The sequence below is a fragment of the Schistocerca nitens genome, chromosome 5 (assembly GCF_023898315.1).
Source record: "Schistocerca nitens isolate TAMUIC-IGC-003100 chromosome 5, iqSchNite1.1, whole genome shotgun sequence".
Classification (NCBI taxonomy): Eukaryota; Metazoa; Arthropoda; class Insecta; order Orthoptera; family Acrididae; genus Schistocerca; species Schistocerca nitens.
In genome coordinates, this window is record NC_064618.1 from 844,435,365 (window position 1) to 844,461,920 (window position 26,556).

At 39.6% G+C, this 26,556-nt stretch overlaps 1 protein-coding gene across 1 annotated transcript in view; it reads right to left on the reverse strand.

Moving 5' to 3' along the window:
* Window positions 1-4,915: 4,915 nt before the first annotated feature.
* The window catches only part of LOC126260751 (uncharacterized), a 94,155-nt gene continuing 72,514 nt past the window's right edge, over window positions 4,916-26,556 (reverse strand). The window contains exons 14-16 of the mRNA XM_049958090.1: window positions 22,811-23,105; window positions 17,592-17,712; window positions 4,916-6,409 (exon numbers count right to left, since the gene is read on the reverse strand). Coding sequence (XP_049814047.1) covers window positions 6,137-6,409; window positions 17,592-17,712; window positions 22,811-23,105 — 689 coding nt within the window. The 3' untranslated portion in view covers window positions 4,916-6,136. The remainder of the gene's footprint in view (window positions 6,410-17,591; window positions 17,713-22,810; window positions 23,106-26,556) is intronic.

Sequence of the window (26,556 nt, forward strand, 5' to 3'; positions counted from 1 at the left end):
GTCAATAAATGCTATGTAGGTGTCCTTTCCTTTTTCCATTCTTTTTTCTATTATGAGCCTTAGGGCCATAATGGCTTCTCGCGTACCTCTCCCTCTTCTAAAGCCAAACTGGTCTTCTGTGAGCATGCATTCCACGTTCCCTTCAATTCTTCTGAGGAGGATGGTCGTCAAAATTTTTGATGCATGTGATGTTATGCTGAGGGTTCTGTATTGTGCACATGATTTTGCTGGCATTTTCTTTGGTAATGGAACAATAATACACTTTTTGAAGTCCTCAGGCAGCTCTCCAGTATCATATATTTGGCAGATTAATTTATACAATTTATCTTTTATTTCTGTTCCAGCTGCTTTGATGATTTCTGCAGGCAATGAGTCAATTCCTGGTGCTTTTCCGTGCTTAAGTGCCTGTAGTGCCTGATCAAATTCAGACCTTAGTATGTTGTCTCCTAGTTCATCTTTATCTACTTCGTCCTCACTTTCAATCATGTCATATTGTACGTTGCCTCCATATAATTTCTCTAGGTATTCCTTCCACGTAAGTGCTATATCTTCATGATTATACACCATCTTATTATCCTCTCTTATTAGGGCATTGCATCTAATCCTTTGTCCTCCTGAGAAGAAGCGTTTCACTGTTTTGTATGCTAATTCAAGGTTTCCTTTCTTCAGAAGGTCTTCTACTTCTTTGCATCTGTCTTCAAGGAATCTTTCTTTTACTTGCTTCAACTTCCTGTTGATTTTGTTCCTAAGCACTCGGTATGCCGTTTTCCCTTCTTCCGTTTCATTATTTTTGAGCTTCCTTCTTTCCTCAAATATAAGTATTATTTCATCAGTTATCCACTCCTTCCTCTTTTCAGGTTTTTGTTTTCCAATTATCTCTTCAGCTGCTTTTATTAGACCATCCCTCATATTTTCCCAATGTTGTCCTACATTCTCTATAGGATGCTGTTGTATTAGATCCTTAGCCCTTTCTTGGAACTCCTTCTGCGTCTCACGGTTTCCAAGCTTCCCTATATCCAGTTTTCCATTTCCTATTTTCTTCCTTATACATTTGAACTTGAGTCGGCATTCCGCAACAACCATGTTGTGATCACTCACAATATCTGGGCTTGCGTATGCTCTAGAGTCTTTTAGTTGATTTCTAAATCTATTTTTGACTAGAATGTAATCAATTTGGTATCGTTCTCTATCCCCTGGTGACTTCCAGGTGTATCTTCTACGGGGGTGATGTTGAAACCACGTGTTCGATATTATCAGTTGATTCCTGTTACAAAATTCTATAAGTCGGTATCCTCTATCATTCCTCTTACCAAGGCCGTAGCGTCCAACAGCTGGCTGTACCTCTTTATCTCCTACTATTGCATTCCAGTCTCCCATGATTACCAAATTTATTTCCCCTTTGATTCCTCTCAAGGCTCCATTTAACTCTTCATATACAGCTTCAACTTTCTCATCCTCCTGGTTTGTGGTAGGCATATAGACCTGTATCACAACCGTCTCTGTAGGTTTGGTATCCAGACTGACAAATATTATCCTTCCTCCATATTGTATATATCCCTTCACTCTCTGCCCCAATTTTCGACTCATAACTACTCCAACCCCACCTGCTCCAGGTCTATCTTCTATCGTTCCTGTGTGAATTATCCTGTACTCATCACTCCAGAAATCTCCGCAGTTAGGCCATCTCATTTCAGACACTCCTAGTATATCCAACTTCATTTTCTTCATTTCTTGCTTAAGGTTTTCGAGCTTCCCCATCTGCAGTAAGGTGCAGACGTTCCACGTTCCAATTCTACTATAGCTCTTTTTATTTCCTTTCTTCCTATGAACTGTTGAAACGAGATCTCTGGTAGTCCCCTCCCGGAGATCCGAATGAGGGGCTATTACTCCGGATTGCATTTTTACTAGAGCTTGTTTCATATTCATATTATGGTTGCTGATACTTGAGAAATCTAATTAGATCTTTAATGAAGTGGTTTCTCCTTGCCTTCTTCATCCTATGCCGTTGGCCATCATGTGGCTCTTCCGCCTTTAGGGACAGTTTCCCATCCCAAGGACAAGAGGGTGCCCTGCCTCTACCTGCTCATCCGCCCTCCTAGGAGGCCGTTGCGCTTGGTAGAGGGTGTCTCCTTATTCCGGGAGATACTCGGTCGCCATATCCTCGTTAGTGGTAACAGGGTGTACCGTGCAGCAATCCTTAGCTGCAACTCGTGAAGGTGAGGTTGGCATTTGTATGGAGAGGCTGTTTGAGACGCATCACATACCTTACACCCTTTACTTTAATACCTACTCCGAATTTTTCTTTTGTTTCCTTCACTGCTTGCTCAATATACAGGTTGAATAACATCGGGGAGAGGCTACAACCGTGTCTCACTCCCTTCCCAACCACTACTTCCCTTTCATGCCCCTCAACTCTTGTAACTGCCATCTGGTTTCTGTACAAGTTATAAATAGCCTTTCGCTCCCTGTATTTTACCCCTGCCACCTTCAGAATTTTAAAGAGAGTATTCCAGTCAACATTGTCAAAAGCTTTCACTAAGTCTACAAATGCTAGACACGTAGGTTTGCCCTTCCTTAATCTTTCTTCTAAGATATGTCGCAGGGTCAGTATTGCTTCACGTGTCCCAACATTTCTACGGAATCCAAACTGATCTTCCCTGAGGTCGGCTTCTACTAGTTTTTCCATTCATCTGTAAAGAATTCGCGTTAGTATTTTGCAGCTGTGACTTATTAAACTGATAATTCGGTAATTTTCACATCTGTCAACACCTGCTTTCTTAATACTTGAAAATGGCGTAAAAGGCTAAAACCTGGGTTGTACTTAAATAAACAAGACAGTCAAATGGCGGTGTGTTCCCTTAAAAATATTGTATGACTGTTGCTCAGGAACATCAAAGTGTCAAGGATATAGGACAGTAGTGTTGTGGATCACTTCTACTACTTCCATATAGGTTGGATGACACATATCTCACCAATATGATGGCCTGTGTAATGAACCAGTAATAAAAAAGCCACTGCAGAGGCAAGTCTGTAGGTAATAAGGCCTGCAAACATTGTAAATGATACAGGTACTAGAAATTATCGCGGAGGATGTTTCACAGAGTCGTCTGTCTTACCCAATCCTTGTGGGCTACCTCCCCAATGTCGGGGCATATTCTAGCATTCAACATCTTTTATATCAATGGCCTCAGAATGCATTCCCAGCTGTAAGACTTTTTTTGCTCCTTATCCTCCCAGAGAATGTTTCCTCCAGTTTGTCCCTGTTTAGCAAGATCACCTGTATTTACACCATTATTATTTGTTTCAACTACAAACTGAAGTATCAAATAATGGAAAATCCAGGACAAAATACCAACAGTATTATGAAAAGGATAGATTGCTGTTCACGTGTGTGTGTGTGTGTGTGTGTGTGTGTGTGTGTGTGTGTGTGTGTGTGTGTGTGTTTGTTTTCCTACTTTAGAACAAGGCCTTTTGGCTGAAATCTTGAATCTATAGCACACTTTTTGTTGTGCCTGCCTGTGTCTCAACATCTCCTCTATACGGTGATTAGCAATCTATCATTTTTCACAAACTGAAATATGTGATATGTTAGTAGCAGTCTAAGAAAAACTGGTTCAAATGGCTCTAAGCACTATGGTACTTAACATCTGAGGTCATCAGTCCCCTAGACTTAGAACTACTTAAACCTAACTAACGTAAGGACATCACACACATCCGTGCCCGAGGCAGGATTCGAACCTGCGACCGTAGCAGCAGCGCGGTTCCGAACTGAAGTGCCTAGAACCGCTCGGCCACAGTGGCCGGCGCAGCCTAAGAAAATCCATTAGCATTTTGCTAGTAGGATGAAATGTCCATGTTTTGAATATGGATGATAATGCATGTCATGCTGTTCATTATTCCAAGTCTCACTTGATTTATTAGCTTCTGCCTGTAGGATTCTTGATTGTCATCCATTTCATAACCATTCTGGTCCAAACCTACCGATTTTTCACGGTCATGAAAATATTTGGAAGTTCTGATCCCACACTATCATCGCTATGGCAACTTTCTGTATTATTGTGATTCCTGCAATCCTCCTTTGATCCCTTATTTATTATCTCAAAACCGTCTTCTAATACATTCAGTAACTCATTTCCAGTGAATTTTTAATTCTTCCTGCTCTTTTTAGTGCTACAAGGTCACAGTGACAGTTGATTAGCCACAATTTCATACAATGTATATCACAGGCAACTAAGCACAAGGAAATGTAACTGCAGGCACAAACACTTGTTTGCTGAGGTATCATTGCTTGAACAAGAACGTTGCTCACAACTGCAAAACTGGACACGCACATTTGTAAGCATCTGCCATACTGGCTTGTTGGTGGCAGAAGCACTCGGCTCCTGTTAATGCTTGTAAGTGTGAGCCCCAGCAAATGCATTTAACACTACTGTGAGAGCAGCCGGCACCCCTATTTTCATCAATGTGAGCTTATCTGTGGATTACGGACTGGGCTGCTGAATAGGTATCTGACCCGAGTCATCTGGCTCAAATTGCAAATTTTTTTTTACTGTATATATTCCAACAGGTTATCAAGAAGTGTTTGCAACTTGTTAACACGTGTTTTACTAAATTAAATTTTCTCCTAACATGTACCAATTGATATATTATTTTCCACGGATCCTATCCATTGAGAAAACTCTTAACACTTGGTATGTGAAATGTGTCAAGCTATAGATGCTCATACAACAGACTGCTCCTGTGTGCTACAAGTATCTGCTTCACATCAGTCCTATAATTAGTTTAACATCCATTGTCGTTGACTCATTTCACAGAGAGTAAATGTTACTATTTTACAAATCCCTAGTAGGGAAAGCATTATAAAAACATAGGTATATTTGAAATACAGAAATAAAACAAAAACAGCCAAACTGAATTCGTAACTGAGGTTTCAGGTTTTTATTTTTTTAAATGTCAAGATGTTATAAAACATACACTTCTGCATTTTTTACACAAACATATTTTACATGTCACACAATATTAGTTTTTACATAGAGATTATACAAAGTTAAATGGCACTCGGCATTTACAGTCAAGTTTTTGGATTGCATGAAGATAAATTCAACTCCACAATCATACATTTCATATAAAAAAACCATTATTGTCCTGTATGCAGTATGTTTCTAAACTTCTCGTTACCATTGTCTTCTGTGATCCATGAACCATGAATTTTGCATGAAGGCACAACAATGTCTGATCAGGTACACACACAGATGTAACAATTAAGATAAAACACTAGAACAGCAAAAATACAGCAAAAATATACATAAAAACCTGAGCATTTCTTTCAACAAAATCTATGATCGAAGTCATGTTTTGTTAACATGAGGTGAAAAATTGGAAAAAAATAGCTTGTTTTCCGCAGCTTTCACAGCAGATGTTTCGAGAAAATGCGACGACTGTAAAACCTTAGTTTCCAAAATTGGTAAACTGAAAATCTTTACAGATATCTCTTTTGTTATAAAATCAACATGTCACATGCAACAATGAAAACTTCGCTTCCAAGTTTGTAAACAGGACTGATTGTGCATAAGACCTCTTTGAGGAATGCAGGTATGCTGCGCTAACATGACAAAGAGGTATCTAAAACAACTTTGGTCCACTTAAAATGTCTCATTAAGAAATTGTAGCACAGGGAAAAGACAATAAATGGGATGGCTATATACGTTTTTGTGTTTGTGAGTATTCAATTTTTTTCCCCTTGGAAGTGCCAATATGTAGAAACAGTAATTACATCATATGCACATTTAAATAACCTGGGCAAAGATAGGCCCAGTGCCACTCATAAAACATTAATTGAGATTCAAGGAAGTCACCTCAAAGTCCATAACCACTATGTCACAAATATTCACTAGAATTTAACAGATCACACATTATAACTATCAGCAGCAATCTCTTCCTTCCTCTGTCTTTTCTAATATCTTACATCAGAAACAGCTCACAAGTGACAATTACAAAAAAGACATGATGGTCCAACTTCATGTGTAAATGAATCATAACTGAAAATAAATCAACATGAGAATACTGCTGACAGTAAGAGAGTCATCAAACCTTCTAAAAGTCTTTCAGTCATCAGGTCATGTCAGACAATTCACCATCACGCATCACTAGCAATGGTACTCGTACCATCTAGGAGGAATGATGCATCAGCTAAAATCTCAGCACTTGTTGTGACCAAAAAGAGTAACCTACTTTCTTCAAAAGCTGTAAGATGATGATGAGGCCGAGTGGGAACAAGAGCCAGCTCATGTAATGCTGTTGCCCGTTCCAGGTCAAGCCATCGCTGCAGAGCTTGTTCACGTTCCACTCTCGAACCAGTAAGTGCAGCATCTGCAGGTCCCCATAACCACAGTTCGAGAACAGATTTTGCCTGTGCAAAAATAAAACACTGTATTTTGGTTTGTTATTTATTTTCTCACAGATAACATTTTTATCTGAGCTATCAAGCAAAACAGTTGTAATGGGAAGCTCCAGACATGGAATAATTCAAGAAATCATCCCAGTACTCAGGTTTTTTTATGTTTTATTCTAGTTAATGTATTATTCAATATTGAGGATATTTATCAAGATCAGCATTTGTACACATGAATAAAAACTCTTAATATCCATTTCTCTCTACCTGATGAGCATGTTTGGTTAAACTGTGTCACTGTTGTATAACAATAAAGCATGCTGCACAATAATGGATATAAAATCGGCTACCCTAGTTGGGAACTTAACAGTGGGAATGAAGTTGAATGACAGTGTTACTAACTCAAATAAGTTCTTATTGGGAGAGTCTTTAAGGAAATCTACACTGAAGTCACCAGAAACCACTATTTCTTTATTTTTGTTTGTTAAATGGGCCAGTACAGCTTCAAAGTGGTTTATGAACATATTAAAGTGCAGGTGCTCGATATACACTTAATATTATTATTATTTTATTTTTTTTATGAAATTCTACTTCTGTTGCACATGCTTCCATATGCTGTTCTAGGCAAAATTTATGAATGTCTATGTTCTTAAATTTATGAGAGTTCCTGATCAATGTGGCAACTCCTCCTTTCTCCATATCTGCTCTACAAAAGTGAGATGCTAACCTAAATCCTGTAACACTTGAAAGTTCTATACCAATGGTCATTTGATGTTCGGAGAGGCAGTGCCTGTCTGCTACTTAACATCATCTCTACATGGTGAGTAGCAATCTACCCTTTTCATAATACTGTCATTATACCAGCCTGGATTTTTCATATGTATTTTTGCATGTCCATGGTAGTGTACAACTAGCTATTATATGCAGTACCCAGTGAACATCTTTTCTTCACAAATGAAATGGTTAGATTATTTTTCAACTGCTATTATTTATTCACTCAAAATTTATGTCTAATGTAGTAACTGTCGATTATAGTTACACTAACCCCCAATGAACCATGGACCTTGCCGTTGGTGGGGAGGCTTGCGTGCCTCAGCGATACAGATAGCCGTACCGTAGGTGCAACCACAACGGAGGGGCATCTGTTGAGAGGTCAGACAAATGTGTGGTTCCTGAAGAGGGGCAGCAGCCTTTTCAGTAGTTGCAGGGGCAACAGTATGGATGATTGACTGATCTGGCCTTTTAAAACTAACCAAAACGGCCTTGTTGTGCTGGTACTGCGAACGGCTGAAAGCAAGGGGAAACTACGGCCGTAATTTTTCCCAAGGGCATGCAGCTTTACTGTATGGTTAAATGATGATGGTGTCCTCTTGGGTAAAACATTCCGGAGGTAAAATAGTCCCCCATTCGGATCTCCACGCGGGGACTACTCAGGAGGACGTCGTTATCAGGAGAAAGAAAACTGGCGTTCTACGGATCGGAGCTTGGAATGTCAGATCCCTTAATTGGGCAGGTAGGTTAGAAAATTTAAGAAGGTAAATGGATAGGTTAAAGTTAGATATAGTGGGAATTAGTGACGTTCGGTGGCAGGAGGAACAAGACTTTTGGTCAGGAGAATACAGGGTTATAAATACAAAGTCAAATAGGGGTAATGCAGGAGTAGGTTTAATAATGAATAAAAAAATAGGAATGCGGGTAAGCTACTACAAACAGCATAGTGAACGCGTTATTGTGGCCAAGATAGACACGAAGCCCACGCCTACTACAGTAGTACAAGTTTATATGCCAACTAGCTCTGCAGATGATGAAGAAATTGATGAAATGTATGATTAGATAAAAGAAATTATCAAGGTAGTGAAGGGAGATGAAAATTTAATGGTCATGGGTGATTGGAATTCGGTAGTAGGAAAAGGGAGAGAAGGAAACGTAGTAGGTGAATATGGATTGGGGCTAAGAAATGAAAGAGGAAGCCGCCTGGTAGAATTTTGCATAGAGCACAACTTAATCATAGCTAACACTTGGTTCAAGAATCATAAAAGAAGGTTGTATACATGGAAGAAGCCTGGAGATACTGACAGATTTCAGATAGATTATATAATGGTAAGACAGAGATTTTGGAACCAGGTTTTAAATTGTAACACATTTCCAGGGGCAGATGTGGACTCTGACCACAATCTATTGGTTATGAACTGTAGATTAAAACTGAAGAAACTGCAAAAAGGTGGGAATTTAAGGAGATGGGATCTGGATAAACTGACTAAACCAGAGGTTGTACAGAGTTTCAGCGACAGCGTAAGGGAACAAATGGCAGGAATGGGGGAAAGAAATACAGTAGAAGAAGAATGGGTAGCTTTGAGGGATAAAGTAGTGAAGGCAGCAGAGGATCAAGTAGGTAGAAAGACGCGGGCTAGTAGGAATCCCTGGGTAACAGAAGAAATATTGCATTTAATTGATGAAAGGAGAAAATATAAAAAATGCAGTAAATGAAGTAGGCAAAAAGGAATGCAAACATCTCAAAACTGAGATCGACAGGAAGTGCAAAATGGCTAAGCAGGGATGGCTAGAGGACAAATGTAAGGATGTAGAGGCTTGTCTCACTAGGGGTAAGATAGGTCCTGCCTACAGGAAAATTAAAGAGACCTTTGGAGATAAGAGAACCACTTGCATGAACATCAAGAGCTCAGATGGAAACCCAGTTCTAAGTAAAGAAGGGAAAGCAGAAAGGTGGGAGGAGTATATAGAGGATCTATAGAAGGGCCATGTACTTGAGGACAATATTATGGAAATGGAAGAGGATCTAGATTAAGATGAAATGGGAGATACGATACTGTGTGAAGAGTTTGATAGAGCACTGAAAGACCCGAGTCAAAACAAGGCCCCGGGAGTAGACAGCATTCCATTAGAACTACTGACAGCCTTGGGAGAGTCAGTCCTGACAAAACTCTACCATCTGGTGAGCACTATGTATGAGACAGGCGAAATACCCTCAGACTTCAAGAAGAATATAATAATTACAATCCCAAAGGAAGCAGGTGTTGACAGATGTGAAAATTACCGAACTATCAGTTTAATAAGTCACAGCTGCAACATACTAATGCAAATACTTTACAGACGAATGGAAAAACTAGTAGAAGCTGACCTCGGGGCAGATCAGTTTGGATTCCGTAGAAATATTGGAACACGTGAGGCAATACTGACCCTACGACTTATCTTAGAAGCTAGATTAAGGAAAGACAAACCTACGTTTCTAGCATTTGTAGACTTAGAGAAAGCTTTTAACAATGTTGACTGGAATACTCTCTTTAAAATTCTGAAGGTGGCAGGGGTAAAATATAGGGAGCGAAAGGCTATTTCTACATCTACATCTACATCTATACTCCGCGAGCCACCTTACGGTGTGTGGCGGAGGGTACTTATTGTACCACTATCTGATCCCCCCTTCCCTGTTCCATTCACGAATTGTGCGTGGGAAGAACGACTGCTTGTAAGTCTCCGTATTTGCTCTAATTTCTCGGATCTTTTCGTTGTGATCATTACGCGAGATATATGTGGGCGGTAGTAATATGTTGCCCATCTCTTCCCGGAATGTGCTCTCTCGTAATTTCGATAATAAACCTCTCCGTATTGCGTAACGCCTTTCTTGAAGTGTCTGCCACTGGAGCTTGTTCAGCATCTCCGTAACGCTCTCGCGCTGACTAAATGTCCCCATGACGAATCGTGCTGCTTTTCGCTGGATCATGTCTATCTCTTCTATTAATCCAACCTGGTAAGGGTCCCATACTGATGAGCAATACTCAAGAATCGGACGAACAAGCGTTTTGTAAGCTACTTCTTTCGTCGATGAGTCACATTTTCTTAGAATTCTTCCTATGAATCTCAACCTGGCGCCTGCTTTTCCCACTATTTGTTTTATGTGATCATTCCACTTCAGATCGCTCCGGATAGTAACTCCTAAGTATTTTACGGTCGTTACCGCTTCCAATGATTTACCACCTATGGCATAATCGTACTGGAATGGATTTCTGCCCCTATGTATGCGCATTATATTACATTTATCTACATTTAGGGAAAGCTGCCAGCTGTCGCACCATTCATTAATCCTCTGCAGGTCTTCCTGGAGTATGTACGAGTCTTCTGATGTTGCTACTTTCTTGTAGACAACCGTGTCATCTGCAAATAGCCTCACGGAGCTACCGATGTTGTCAACTAAGTCATTTATGTATATTGTAAACAATAAAGGTCCTATCACGCTTCCTTGCGGTACTCCCGAAATTACCTCTACATCTGCAGATTTTGAACCGTTAAGAATGACATGTTGTGTTCTTTCTTCTAGGAAATCCTGAATCCAATCACAAACCTGGTCCGATATTCCGTAAGCACGTATTTTTTTCACTAAACGTAAGTGCGGAACCGTATCAAATGCCTTCCTGAAGTCCAGGAATACGGCATCAATCTGCTCGCCAGTGTCTACGGCACTGTGAATTTCTTGGGCAAATAGGGCGAGCTGGGTTTCACATGATCTCTGTTTGCGGAATCCATGTTGGTTATGATGAAGGAGATTTGTATTATCTAAGAACGTCATAATACGAGAACACAAAACATGTTCCATTATTCTACAACAGATTGACGTAAGTGAAATAGGCCTATAATTATTCGCATCTGATTTATGACCCTTCTTGAAAATGGGAACGACCTGCGCTTTCTTCCAGTCGCTAGGTACTTTACGTTCTTCCAGAGATCTACGATAAATTGCTGATAGAAAGGGGGCAAGTTCTTTAGCATAATCACTGTAAAATCTTAAGGGTATCTCGTCTGGTCCGGATGCTTTTCCGCTACTAAGTGATAGCAGTTGTTTTTCAATTCCGATATCGTTTATTTCAATATTTTCCATTTTGGCGTCCGTGCGACGGCTGAAGTCAGGGACCGTGTTACGATTTTCCGCAGTGAAACAGTTTCGGAACACTGAATTCAGTATTTCTGCCTTTCTTCGGTCGTCCTCTGTTTCGGTGCCATCGTGGTCAACGAGTGACTGAATAGGGGATTTAGATCCGCTTACCGATTTTACATATGACCAAAACTTTTTAGGGTTCTTGTTTAGATTGTTTGCCAATGTTTTATGTTCGAATTCGTTGAATGCTTCTCTCATTGCTCTCTTTACGCTCTTTTTCGCTTCGTTCAGCTTTTCCTTATCAGCTATGATTCGACTACTCTTAAACCTATGGTGAAGCTTTCTTTGTTTCCGTAGTACCTTTCGTACATGATTGTTATACCACGGTGGATCTTTCCCCTCGCTTTGGACCTTAGTCGGTACGAACTTATCTAAGGCGTACTGGACGATGTTTCTGAATTTTTTCCATTTTTGTTCCACATCCTCTTCCTCAGAAATGAACGTTTGATGGTGGTCACTCAGATATTCTGCGATTTGTGCCCTGTCACTCTTGTTAAGCAAATAGATTTTCCTTCCTTTCTTGGCATTTCTTATTACACTTGTAGTCATTGATGCAACCACTGACTTATGATCACTGATACCCTCTTCTACATTCACGGAGTCGAAAAGTTCCGGTCTATTTGTTGCTATGAGGTCTAAAACGTTAGCTTCACGAGTTGGTTCTCTAACTATCTGCTCGAAGTAATTCTCGGACAAGGCAGTCAGGATAATGTCACAAGAGTCTCTGTCCCTGGCTCCAGTTCTGATTGTGTGACTATCCCATTCTATACCTGGTAGATTGAAGTCTCCCCCTATTACAATAGTATGATCACGAAACTTCTTCACGACGTTCTGCAGGTTCTCTCTGAGGCGCTCAACTACTACGGTTGCTGATGCAGGTGGCCTATAGAAGCATCCGACTATCATATCTGACCCACCTTTGATACTTAACTTAACCCAGATTATTTCACATTCGCATTCGCTAATAACTTCACTGGATATTATTGAATTCTTTACTGCTATAAATACTCCTCCACCATTGGCGTTTATCCTATCCTTGCGGTATATATTCCATTCTGTGTCTAGGATTTCGTTACTGTTCACTTCCGGTTTTAACCAACTTTCCGTTCCTAATACTATATGCGCACTATTTCCTTCAATAAGAGATACTAATTCAGGAACCTTGCCCTGGATACTCCTGCAGTTTACCAATATTACGTTAACTTTTCCTGTTTTTGGTCTCTGAGGACGGACGTTCTTTATCAACGATGATAATGTTCTCTCTGGTAAGCCGTCAGGTATTTTATCGTTTCGCCCAAGGGGGGGTCCCTCTAACCTAAAAAACCCCCGTGTGCACGCCACACGTACTCTGCTACCCTAGTAGCTGCTTCCGGTGTGTAGTGCACGCCTGACCTGTCTAGGGGGGCCCTACAGTTCTCCACCCAATAACGGAGGTCGATGAATTTGCAACCATTATAGTCGCAGAGTCGTCTGAGCCTCTGGTTTAGACCCTCCACACGGCTCCAAACCAGAGGACCGCGATCGACTCTGGGCACTATGCTGCAGATATTAAGCTCAGCTTGCACTCCGCGTGCGATGCTGGTTGTCTTCACCAAATCAGCCAGCCGCCGGAAGGAACCAAGGATGGCCTCAGAACCCAAGCGGCAGGCGTCATTCGTTCCGACATGTGCTACTATCTGCAGCCGGTCACACCCAGTGCGTTCAATAGCTGCCGGAAGGGCCTCCTCCACATTACGGACGAGACCCCCCGGCAAGCACACCGAGTGCACACTGGCATTCTTCCCCGACCTACCCGCTATTTTCCTGAGGGGCTCCATAACCCGCCTAACGTTGGAGCTCCCTATAACTAATAGGCCCGCCCTCTGTGACTGTCGGGACCTTGCCGGAGAATCGGCCACTGGCCCAACAGGCGAGGCATCCTGTGGTGGCTCGGAAACGATGTCATCACCACTAGGAAGCACCCCGTACCTGTTGGAAAGGGGTAAGGCAGCCGCCACGCGGCCAGATCCCACCTTCGCCTTTCGGCCAGGCACGCGCGAGCCCACCACTGTCCGCCATTCACCCTGGAGTGATGGCTGACCGGTAAGATGCTCACTGCCGGAAGACGCAGCGACATCAGGGGTTCCATGTGATTCCAAGGCCACCGAAGTAGGCATAGGTCTCACCACAGTTGCCCCAACGCCACTACGAGCCGACGCCTGCGCCTCGAGCTCGATGAGCCTAACAGACAAAGCCTCCACCTGTCCCCGAAGAGTGGCCAATTCTCCTTGCGTCCACTCACAACAACCACAGTCCCTACACATGACTATGTTTACCCTACTCTATACGGTGACAAATTCCCAAGATAATCTTCTGATGAGCTACTCTGATAATCAAGAAACACTCACTGAAATACGAGACGCGAAAACTACGCTAGGTTTTCCCAGAAAAACTATTTAAAAGCTAAGCGCAGCAAATAAGTACAAAAACACTGTTATTGAAATAAAAGGTTCTACCTAGCAAGCACTCGAACACGCAAGAACTTACAAAAATAAACTAGTAATTACACAGATAACTGAAAATAAGTCGCTGCTGTTTGTAAAATATGTAAGAAGCAAACGGTGTACTCGCCTTAGTAGTAGCAGGAGCTAGCGATGCGCTCTCGCTGACGGTCTAACTGACACTGACTATTTACAATTTGTATAGAAACCAGATGGCAGTTACAAGAGTTGAGGGGCATGAAAGGGAAGTAGTGGTTGGGAAGGGAGTGAGACACGGTTGTAGCCTGTCCCCGATGTTATTCAATGTGTATATTGAGCAAGAAGTGAAGGAAACAAAAGAAAAATTCGGAGTAGGTATTAAAATCCAGGGAGAAGAAATAAAAACTTTGAGGTTCGCCAATGACATTGTAATTCTGTCAGAGACAGCAAAGGACTTGGAAGAGCAGTTGAACGGTATGGATAGTGTCTTGAAAGGAGGATATAAGATGAACATCAACAAAAGCAAAACGAGGATAATGGAATGTAGGCGAATTAAGTCGGGTGATGCTGAGGGTATTAGATTAGGAAATGAGACACTTAAAGTAGTAAAGGAGTTTTGCTATTTGGGGAGCAAAATAACTATGGTGGTCGAAGTAAAGAGGATATAAAATGTAGACTGGCAATGGGAAGGAAAGCGTTTCTGAAGAAGAGAAATTTGTTAACATAGAGTATAGATTTAAGTGTCAGAAAGTCGTTTCTGAAAGTAATTGTATGGAGTGTAGCCATGTATGGAAGTGAAACATGGACAATAAATAGTTTAGACAAGAAGAGAATAGCTTTCGAAATGTGGTGCTACAGAAGAATGCTGAAGATTAGATGGGTAGATCACATAACTAATGAGGTGGTGTTGAATAGGATTGGGGAGAAGAGAAGTTTGTGGCACAACTTGACTAGAAGAAGGGATCGGTTGGTAGGACATGTTCTGAGACATCGAGGGATCACCAATATAGTATTGGAGGGCAGCGTGGAGGATAAAAATCGTAGAGGGAGACCAAGAGATGAATACACCAAGCAGATTCAGAAGGATGTAGGTTGCAGTAGGTACTGGGAGATGAAGAAGCTTGCACAGGATAGAGTAGCATGGAGGGCTGCATCAAACCAGTCTCAGGACTGAAGACCACAACAACAACAACAACAACAACAACAACAAAAACTACTACTACTACTACTTGGAAGGGCCCCCACAAAAAATGAGCCATCGTAGGTCAATGAAACTTTGTGGAAATACCTGTAAGGACATGCAGTAGAGAAATAACCACATTGCAATTTCCACACGAGAGGGTAACATTTGCCCACTGTGTACCATGCTTACATTCCAGGTTACAAATGTTGCTCATTGTTATGACCACAGGGTGATGACCATTTGCATCCACAATACCATGGATACCATTTCACAATTGTTCAACAGCAACTTTTGAACGGTGTACCATGGAATGTTCAAGCTGCTGTGGCACAGGTTGTGCACTGCTTGAAGATTGCACGTTGCGTAATAGAATTCACGCCTTTGGCAGCAGTAGCTTCTTCAACAATTTGTGGTGCAAATAGCCACTGGCATCTCCCAGGCACAATTCCCAAATAACCTGTTAATTCAAACTTCCAAATCGTGTTCTTCAACCCCAGTGCAAAAAGAGGACCTCTGTATTCCTTTAACACGTTGATACTGGTAAAGATCAGCACAGTATTGCTGATTTCATAAAACAGCTTTATGAATAAAGCCCTCGTCACCTTGTCCAGATCCATGTTGACTGTCTGCAACTGTTAATTCAGACTAACACTTGCATTTCAACCCTACATCGCCATACCAGTACTGGTGCCTAATGGCAAGTCATGACACTAACGCTACTAACAACGATAATTTGCAGCACACATTCCGAACATCAGTCCTATAAGTTGGGTGCCCATACAGTAAATAGCTTTCCATCTACACTGGCACAAGTGGCACAAGTTCAATTACAACCACCCTCTATAACGGCAATCTACCAAAACTGCATTATATGATTGCATAAATACACTATTAGAAAACAACCCATAACAGGCATATTTCTGGATCTGTCAAAGGCTTTTGACACTGTTGACCACAAAATATTACTGGAAAAAAACCAACACTATGGTATCAGAGGAATTGCAAACAACTGGATAGCTACATTCCTAACCAAACGGATGCAGACAGTCAGCATGAAATACACTAATAGACAAAGCAACACAATAACTGAAATACTATCAAGTAATAAAACTGTAAAGCAAGGTGTTCCACAGGGCTCAGTATTGGGACCCCCACTTTTTCTCCTGTATATTAATGACTTCAGTCTGAATGTTGATGCACACAAAACAATAATATTTGCTGATGACACAACTGTACTCCTCAAAGGGGAGAATACAGAGACTGCAAAAATTTGTGAACTTGGCCACTGACCAACTCAGCAACTGGGCTAAAATCAATAGATTAACTATCAATACCAAAAAGACAGCTTCCATGAACTTTCACACAACACAAAATGCAAATTCCTCTCAGCCATTTGTCACTGTAAATAACCAGCCAATAGATACCGACACTGTTTTCAAATTCCTGGGTCTGTGGGTTCAAGATAACTTGAAATGGAATACACATACAGGAAAGGTAAATGCCAGGATTTGTACTGGCTGGTATGCATTGAGTGTTCTGAAAACATGTGCTAGCCTGAAAACATTAACCAGCGCGTACTACACTTACATACAAGCCCACCTAAAATATGGTGTAATATTCTGGGGAAATTCTCCAACTGCTCTGAGCACATTCAGAATCCAGAAGAGAGCAATGAGGATTATTACTGGGAGCAAACCCAGAGACTCTTGCAAACCCATCTTCAGAAAGTTTGAAATCCTTACACTGCCTTGCCTCTACATTCTCGAGACTCTAAAATTCTTCAGAAACCACATAGTGCCAACTGATCCCAGAGTCGTAAAAAATAATGAAATACATGAACACAACACCAGGAGAAACGCAAATCTGCATGTTATACGTACTCAACTGTGTAAAAAGGGAGTTTTCCACATGGGCCTCCAACTGTTCAACAATCTTCCCACTAGTATTAAGTCAATCAAAGACAACATAAAATTTAGCAAAGCCGTGAAGTCATATTTGTTGTGTCACTGTTTTTACTCTGTTAATGAATACTTAGAACAGTAATCTTGCTATTTATGTTAAATTGAAAACATTGAGCAATATAATACATTAGGATACTATAGGCCTATGTTAATATATGTTAACAATGTTAACTGATATTTTCAAACATCTGCAACACACTGTGTACCATCAGATCACATGGAGTAAATAAATAAATAAGGTCTGTCAAACCTATCTACATCTCTCTCCCTCTCTCCCTCTCTCTCTCTCTCTCTCTCTCTCTCTCTCTCTCTCTCTCTCTCTCCCCCCCTCTCTCTCCCCCCCTCTCTCTCCCCCCCTCTCTCTCCCCCCCTCTCTCTCCCCCCCTCTCTCTCCCCCCCTCTCTCTCTCCCCCTCTCTCTCTCCCCCTCTCTCTCTCCCCCTCTCTCTCTCCCCCTCTCTCTCTCCCCCTCTCTCTCTCCCTCTCTCTCATTTTCTCTCATGCACGCACATGCACACATTACTGGAGAAGTTTGTATTTGGAAGTCTTAATACTGTTAACCCAATCCCTAATAATTCCTTTTTCTGATAACTTCAGATTTTACTAACTAAATTTCTCATTAGTTTATATCAATATGCTATTTAAACTACCTGTGATAAGGAAGCTGCCTGCCCACGGGTCAGAAGATCTGTTAACAATGATGTTCTCTGTGTAGCAATGGCTGCTGGATGCAGGTGGCGCAGTCCAACTAGAGCGCACCGACACAACGACCTGAGAAATCACGAAATATATGAGGTTCCAAAGTAGTTTTGAAATAGGAAACATTTGAAACACACACACACACACACACACACTTTAATTTTATATATAGACTGATGTTGTTGAGGTTGTAGTTTTCATTTAAAATTGTAAGAGAATATCACACATGCAATGTAAATCACATTAAAACTTTTATGACAATATTCTGAATGATACAGTCTTTTAATTAAGCATGCTATCCACTTCAACATACTGTACTGCAGGGGTTTCCATTGTGCCCCCTTTCTATAACAAATTATTCTGACTGCTCCCCAGCCCATTTTGCTTTCCTTCATCAGTACTTCCCATACTTGGCACAAACAGGGCCCACAATAGCTATTATTGCAACTATCAGTTACAATGACAGTAATAATAATAATCATAAACTTGTGTTATTCAAAGATGATGCAAGATGAAACTGCATCCAGTTTATAAATAACAATGGCTGCAAGTGCAGTTACTGAAATTGAGCAAATATGTGCATTTCACTAAATTTTTTTACAAATTAGTTCACAAATTCATTAGTTAGTTAAAATTTAACAATTTCCATCTGTAGTGCTTTTAATTCATTTAGGGAGTTTTAATATTTAAAACCTCAGGATGTACAAATGCTACAATATTCACTACTTAAATGCCAAATTAAAAATTGTTATATTCAATTTGATCATTCAAAAAGCAAATAAATAAGGGTAAAAATGTACATGGTTCAAAATTAAGAACACTTTTGGAATTTGTGTGTGCTTGGATTTCTGAAGAAAGCAGACAGTCTTCATTGGATCTTTGAAACAGCAATTCACAGAGCCCCTTCCATCTACAGTTTCGTCTCGATTAATACCACTGTGGGAAATGTATGGTGATTTGAATTTTGCAATTAAGTAGATTACCTCTAAGAATGCTACTATATTAGGACTTTCTTAGGAACTTATACCTTTTTTTTTAAAAATAAAATTTCATTTTAAGTGTTCATCATGCCACTTAAAAAATTCAATGGTTTTACCTTCATAGTCTGGTTGTTTTGTCTCAAAGTGTTTCTTTAGTTTTATACACTTCAAGCTATCGTTAACTAAATCTCCAAAGAAGAACACATTGTGATCATGCCTCATCATTCAAAAGGATGCTGGTAAAACCTAATGTAAGAAAATCAACTTGATATTATGGATGTTGGATTTGCATTTAGAACTAATGTTGTTAACAGGAACAGAAGAAGATGCGAAAGAAGAATGTCCTTTGATTAAATTCAAACCTTATTAGAACTACATGCATGGGATCTCTTATCACCATTGCAAATCAGCCACTTTTGCATGGGAAGTGCAGAACTTGTTTCAGTTTATTTTAAATCTAATTAACTACAATTTAACTCTTAGCTAATTCACTACCTTCAGCTGACTCTGGAAGCCTGCCTGAAATCTAGTGGACAGTCAAAATGGTTGTTATTAAAAATCTATTCTTGTACCCAGAGTTGCAAAGAAGTGGTGGAAGCATTGTCAAGCATATTATTGACATCTTGGGTTGTCGGATGTTCTGCCGGATATCAGCGTCGTACTTGCACGATATTTCGGTCACGTAGCTCGTAACCTTCATCAGGTGCGACCTGAGGCTGCTCCTCGAGTGGACCCGGTCCAGTATTTATGCCTATGGCCTTCCCCCTACACCAACGGCTGCAGGCGCTTCCTCTGTGGTCCGCGCCCATTCCCTGCGACCTGCTGGAGCGTTGCTGTTCCGTTTTCCGTCCGCTGCGGTATTATTGTCATTAATGATTGTTAAATGTTTGGTAAGTTGCTAACCCTGTGGATGGTTGGTGACTTGGGCTATGTAATGAAATACAACTTGTGACTTTTCTCGTAATTCCAGCTGACAGGATCTACTGCTCAGTTCTTGTGAGATATGACAGGAAATCAATGATGGGCTAGCTTGGTTCATGGAATTTGAGAATCCAACACTAACAATATTTGTTCCCCAGGTGTCTTTTCTTACATAATATGAAATATATGTAAATATTTCAATGAAAACCAGCACCCCCTCTATTACTATCTGCACCCTCACCCCCTCCTGGGGGTACAAAATACCTCAGTTATCAACAATAAAATCAATTATTATAGCTACAGAGTTATCAAAAGTTATTTTGGCAGTACCATATTACATTCAACAAAAGGCAAAGGTCCCGAGTTCGAGTCTCGGTATGGTACACAGTTTTAATCTGCCAGGAAGTTTCATATCAGCGCACACTCCGCTGCAGAGTGAAAATTTCATTCTTTCTACATTCAACGAACTCCCAGATTATTTACATGCAAAGATTTACAATTACTATTAGTTACAAAACAATTAGTTGTCTTTATTGTAAAGCTGCACCACTCACAGTAGTGTATTGTAAACAGGTCTCTGCTCTTACAGACGTAGGTACCTGTTTTCTTTGAAACTTTATTCTGATCAGTCTTCCAACTTGTTTGATGCGACATGCCATGAATTCTTTTCCTCACCTGTCTCCTCATCTCGGAATAGCACTTGCACCTTATGTCCTCAACTATATGTTGGATATATTCCAAATCAGCTTTCACTAACTGTTTTTATACTCTACAGTTCCCTCTAGCACCACCAAATTGATGACCTCATGTCTTAACATGTGTTATCATATTGTCCCTTCTTTTGTCATTATTCTCCATATGTACCTTTCTTCAATGATTCTGCAGAGAACCTCCTTATTCTGGATCTTATCAGTTCACCTAATTTTCAATATCCTTCTATAGCAACACATTTCAAAGAGGTTTTCTTCTTTTCTGGTTCACAATTCACTACTGTATAGTGCTGAGCTTTAAATGTACATTCTCAGAAATTCGTTCTTCCAATTAAGGCCAGTGTTTCATACTGCAGTTAGTAGTGAAATTCCCATTGTACTCTAAATGTTAACCTCTTGCTTTTAATTTTGCCAAAGGTTATTTTGACTTCTCTATATGCTGAACCAGTTCTTCAAATGCCTACTGCCTTTCTAACTCCCTCATATTTCTGCTGAAGCTATTTTGTTTTGGTTTCCCTGCAATTTCTATTTATTTCATTCATCTGTAGTGCTGTATTTCTCTCTTTCCCTTGCCATTTTTGTACTTCCTTCTTTTGTCAATCAGTTTCAGTATTTCTTCTGCTACCCAAGGTTTCTTCACAATTACCTTCCTTGTACTTGTGATTGTCTTTCCAACTTCTGTGATTGATGTTCTTAGAAATGTCCATCCCTCTTCCACTGAACTGGCTACTGTGATATTGGTTATCATCTTCTTGGAAGTTCTGTTAAAGTTCAGTCTACTCTTCACAATTACTAAATTTTGATCGAAGTCTACATCTGCTGCTGCGTATGCTTTACAATCTAATACACGATTTCAGAATCTGTCTAACCACAATGTAATCCAGCTGGAATCTACCCATGTCTCCAGCATTTTCCATGTATACCTCTGTCTCTTGTGATTTTTGAAGAGAGTATTTACTATTATTAGCCGAAACTAACTGTAGAACTCAATTAGTCTCTCTCCTCTGTCACTGCTACTACCAATCCCATATTCTCCTGTAACTCTGATGCCATTTCCTTCACATACTACAGTGTTCCAATCCCCCATTATTATCATCCACATAATTACCCATTAAATATCTTCAAACACTTTCTCTACCTCTGCCTCTACCTCTTCATCTTCACCTTCTGACTGCATGTGTGCCTGAACTATTCTTTTTGCCATCGGCTAGTGGTAGATTCTACTGAAAACAACCCTATCACTGAACTATTCTCTCTGCCCTACTAACCTATTCACAATGAATCCTACTCTTGTTACATCCTGTTCTGCTAATGTTGATATTACTCAATATTTGTGTGACCAGAAATTCTTTTCTTCTTTCCATTTCATTTCGCTGACCCTAATTATATTTAAGTTAACCCTCTGCATTTCTCTTTTCTGATTTTCTAGCTTCCCTACTTGCACTCCTGAAATTCCATGCTCCAACTCATAGAAAGTTTCCCTTTAGTTGCTTATTCAATCTTCTTCTCATGGCTACCTCCCCCTTAGCAATCCCCTCCTGGAGATCCAAATGGGGGTCTAATCCAAAATGTTCTGCCAATGGAGAGATCATAATGACACTTTTTCAGTAACAGACAACATGTCATGTGGACACACATTATGTCTTTAAGGCAGTGGTTTCCACTACCATCTACATCCTCATAACACTGATCACTGCCGATTCTTCCACCTTTTAGTTGCAGTCTCCCTCCTCTAGGGTAAGGAGGTGCCCCAAAACTCTGTCAGCTCCTCCTCCAATGTTGAACTACCAACAGAAGATATAGCAACTGAGGAGGCAGTAGCTTTTTTTCCTCTCAAAGTAGTTGTTTTCTTCTAATTTATTAAATTACATTTTGCTGGAGCATAGAGCAGTACAGTAATTATTTATTGTCAAGGCAGGGTACAGACTTCATTTCTTTTGCTTTGCTTGTCTTCTTTGAATGGATGTCTTGAGTCATTCCTCTCCCCTGAATGTTCTCATTCCTCATTCCTGCTGGGATCTATCACATCTACAGAACACAATGACAAAAGAAAAAAATATTCCATAGAATGGAAGTTAGGTTCTAAATTTCCATCAATGTTGAGGTTTTAAGAGAAGGACTATTAGCTCAGCTGCAAAAAAGTGAAGGAGAAGAAATCATCCTGGTACTCATCTGAAGTAATTCCATAAAATCATGGAGAATTCAACTTACATTGACCTGACTGGTATTAGAGATCCATTAATCCCATATGGAAAGTCCATGTCATAATCATTGCCCCAACTCACTAATTAAGTATTCCATGAGCCACTCATATGAGATAATGATAAAAAAGTCAGTTTACAGGATGTTTAATGTCCTGTGTTTAACACGAGTACATGCTGCCCATTCTTAGTCTTAGTTTCTCATACTTTCTCAATATCTTACAAAGAAATTATTTTATTACCTTACCGTGAGGTTGTTCACCTCAGCATATTTTGAAAAGAACTTTATGCTACACAGCCATAATTTTTTTTTTCCTTCTGTAACAGTAATATTATACAGAAATTAAATTGCACTCACCCTCTTGGAGCAGTGCCACCACCACCCTCAGCTGTGCTAGCACCCAGTTCCCTCAGAGCACACAAGTGTGGGTGCATATCAGCCTGCTGGCAGTCCTCGTAGCGGCAAAGGACAAAGTTGGTCAGTGAAAGTGGCGCCTCCTCGATTCCCTGAGCCTGCAGTCTTTTCAGGCCATTGACAAGCTGCAACAGTGCAAAGCTTGCTGCTTCTTCTTCCCACCTTTCCTTTTCCCGTAGCCTGCGACCGTACGACTGCACTGTGTCCACCTGAAGTCGTACCAGCACTGACACAGATGCTGCCAACAAAAGGAGAAAGGCTAATGAAAAAGTGAAACCTTTTTGATATTATTATTATTTTAATTTTTTATTGGCGTTAGTGATCAAACTTTTGTTTGTGTAGAGTGTGCGAGAGTTTTCCAAATTTTATTTTTTTCTGTAAAATGTAGTTTTAACAGCTCCAACAAAAATAATACATCTCTACACAGGCATCTAAAGCCCCTTTGAAACTCTTGATCAGAGCTTCACAAACTAACAAGAAAATAATATGAGGACAGAGGGCATAAAGAAAAAGTCCAACTGCTGATTAAGTAAGCAAAGCACACATATTAATGCCAAACTTTTATTATTCTATCTTGCATTACCTCAAACTATTTTTTTCCTGTCCCAATAGTTCGCACTTCTATTTTTGGAATATTCCCTCCAAATGAGTCTATTTACGTTAAATACTCTTATCTTTTACATTAAGCTGATCCTCTCCTTTCGCATAATTCAAATGTCATCACCACATACCTAATGTTTTACCACTAAAAACAACATAGAAGCAACTGACATGGGATGGTTCTCTAAATTTACGGTAACACAAATCACAACCAAAACATGGATGGGAAGTATTCACATTTAAAGGATCCAATTTCTAGTGTTGCCATCACAAAAAACTGGGAAAATGTGGAATTATGGGCACTGTATTAGAATGGTTTAGGTCCTACCTAACCAACCACAGGCAAATTGTGGTTATAACATCAGAGAAAGGAAATCATGCTTTAGAATGGAAAAACCATTTCACAAGGAGTACCCCAAGGTTCAGTATTAAGTCACATTCTGTTCCTGTTTTTCGTAAATGATCTACTGCTTAATATTGATTGTCACTCAGTTTTATTTGCAGATGAAACATCCATAATCATAAACATATACAGTACATTTCAAATAATTTTTCATAACAAAATTCAGTCATCAAATACATTTTTATTACACCTTACCAGTTTCAACAAATTAGTCATCTTCAGAAACCTACAAAATTAATCTTTATATCTTGGATATACAGTTAAGTGAAGTATAGGAAGTGTATTACAGAAACTTACTTAGTACTGATTTAGCAAATGTCAAAATCTTCTACATAGAGGCATAATACCATGATATGTCCAGAAATTTACTTATTGCATGCGATTATGGTATACACAGATTGACAATTTACATTAACTATCACATCTATGTATATGTCAAGCTGTTGTGCTAGCAGCAAAGAACACACATAAATGCAAATAAAAATTGCTATTGCTACAAAACTTAAAATTATTAAGTACATAGTCATCAAAAGTGTCTCAAGCAAACTGTACAATACCAAAACCAACAAGAATATAAATTCCTCTCAACAGAATAAAAATGTCCTTCACTGTTAATAAATACACTACAATCCCATTTCAAGGTGACATTCCACATTGCATAGATAATGTATTTAAAAAAATATGAAATCACTGTGTTCTTTGCCACCAATAATACTCTTTGGACATAATGGAAACCTGTGACAATTTTCTCAAATCTGGAGTATAGAAAAAGGACATAATGTGTGTCAAAGTTTTTATATAGGACAGACAAGGAGGACATTTAAGATCCGCTTTTGTGAGCATTTGCTCCAGAAAGATGGCGAGAATTCATGCGTCAACTTCTGCTGAACATCTCAAAATAGAGAAACACACTCTTCCTCTGTAATCCTTGCTTAACATGGAAATTTTGCATGTAGTTGAAAAGGGCCACCAAAAGAACCATTTGGGAGAATTTGAAATATACACACTTTCCTACCTAAATTCAAAAGATACGTTGAAGAATCAATTTGCATTAAAAACAGACCCTATCCTATCTCTTATACAACATGAAAATTGGCCTAGTCCTTTTGTATATTAGAACTATGTGACTTTTTTTAATGAAATATATATAAGTTCTTTATATACCTTGGTTATATTTTTATATATGCTTTTATATACGTTCCTTGCTGCTAGCACAACAGGTTGATGTAAATATGACGTGACTGAGTTACTGTAAATTATCAATCTGTGTTAACAATAATCACATACAACGTGTACACTTCAGGATGTATGGCATTAAGTTTGTATGAGGAAGATATTGACATCTGCAAAACCAATACTAAGTAATTTAAACTTTTTATATTTCACATAAATATACAGCAAAGATCTAAAGATTTATAATATACATACATCTGTAGGCTTATGAAGATGACAAATCAGTCTGTGTAATAAATACGAGGGTTGCAACTTTAATAGTGGTAACTATTTATTTACAGCTCGTACAAGATAGATACATGTTTCAAAGTTTTACTGACCTTCAAAGTAGTCACCAGCATTGCCAGTGATGTGGAAGTCATAGGATACTCTTAGCAGTGCCAGTTGTGTTGACAGTTCGAGCAGTGTGGTCTATTGCCCGACGAAGCTTGTCGTAGGTTGTGTTCCAAAAATGAACCAGCATACACACAGAAGTGATGACACTTTCTGCAGGACCTGACCATCATTTTGCTGGACAATGCTCAGGCACACACAGTTACTGATTTGTTTGACTGATGGGGCTGCTAAGTGCTATACCACATACTGCCCCCCTGACTTAAGCCCTCGTGAGTTCAACTGGATTTCTAACACTTCACGCCATTCGCTTCAGAACTGCTACAAATTCGTCAGGCAATAGACCGTGCCACTCTGTCAACACAACTGGCAATAATAAGAGTATCCTACAACTTCCACATCACTGGCAATGGGTTATACACAATGCTGGTGACTATTTTGAAGGTCAGTAAAACTTTGAAACATGTATCTATTTTGCATGAGCTGTAAATAAATGGTTGCCACTATTAAAGCTCCAACCCTCGAATATATTTTTTTGAAAAATATATACTACAGTTGCTGAAAATTATAGGCATGCATAAAATAACAAACATTTAAAATAAATAGCTTAAAATTTGTGGTCATATTATATAGTGTTAGCAGCAAGCAGTATATCACAATTACTTTGAACAGTAATATGGTACTGAATTATATTTTGTGGTAGCCCGTGTCATACATCTCTAATATTAAAACTTCAGAAAACTAATCATTAGAAACATGCTCAGTGTAAAGCAAAGAAATTTATGTCGCCCACTCCAAAATTCTTAGTACTTTAAGTGTTCGCTCACTGTACATCTATAAACTGACTATCTTTGTACACAGTAACCCTGATTTAATGTAACAAAAATTTCAACATTACTACAACACCAGAAATCAAAATAGTTTTACGCTGCCTACTCACTGTTTGAAACTTCACACTATATAGAGGGTGAAAATTTACAACAAAGTAAAAGCAAAATTAAACAAACTCTTAGCTTTCAAAATTAGAGAGGTGGAAGGAGGGGAGAACCATTAGTAAGCACTGGGCCAACTTCAGTTCAGAGTTGATAGAAAAATCTGTGTGAAAAGTAAAGGTGGAAAG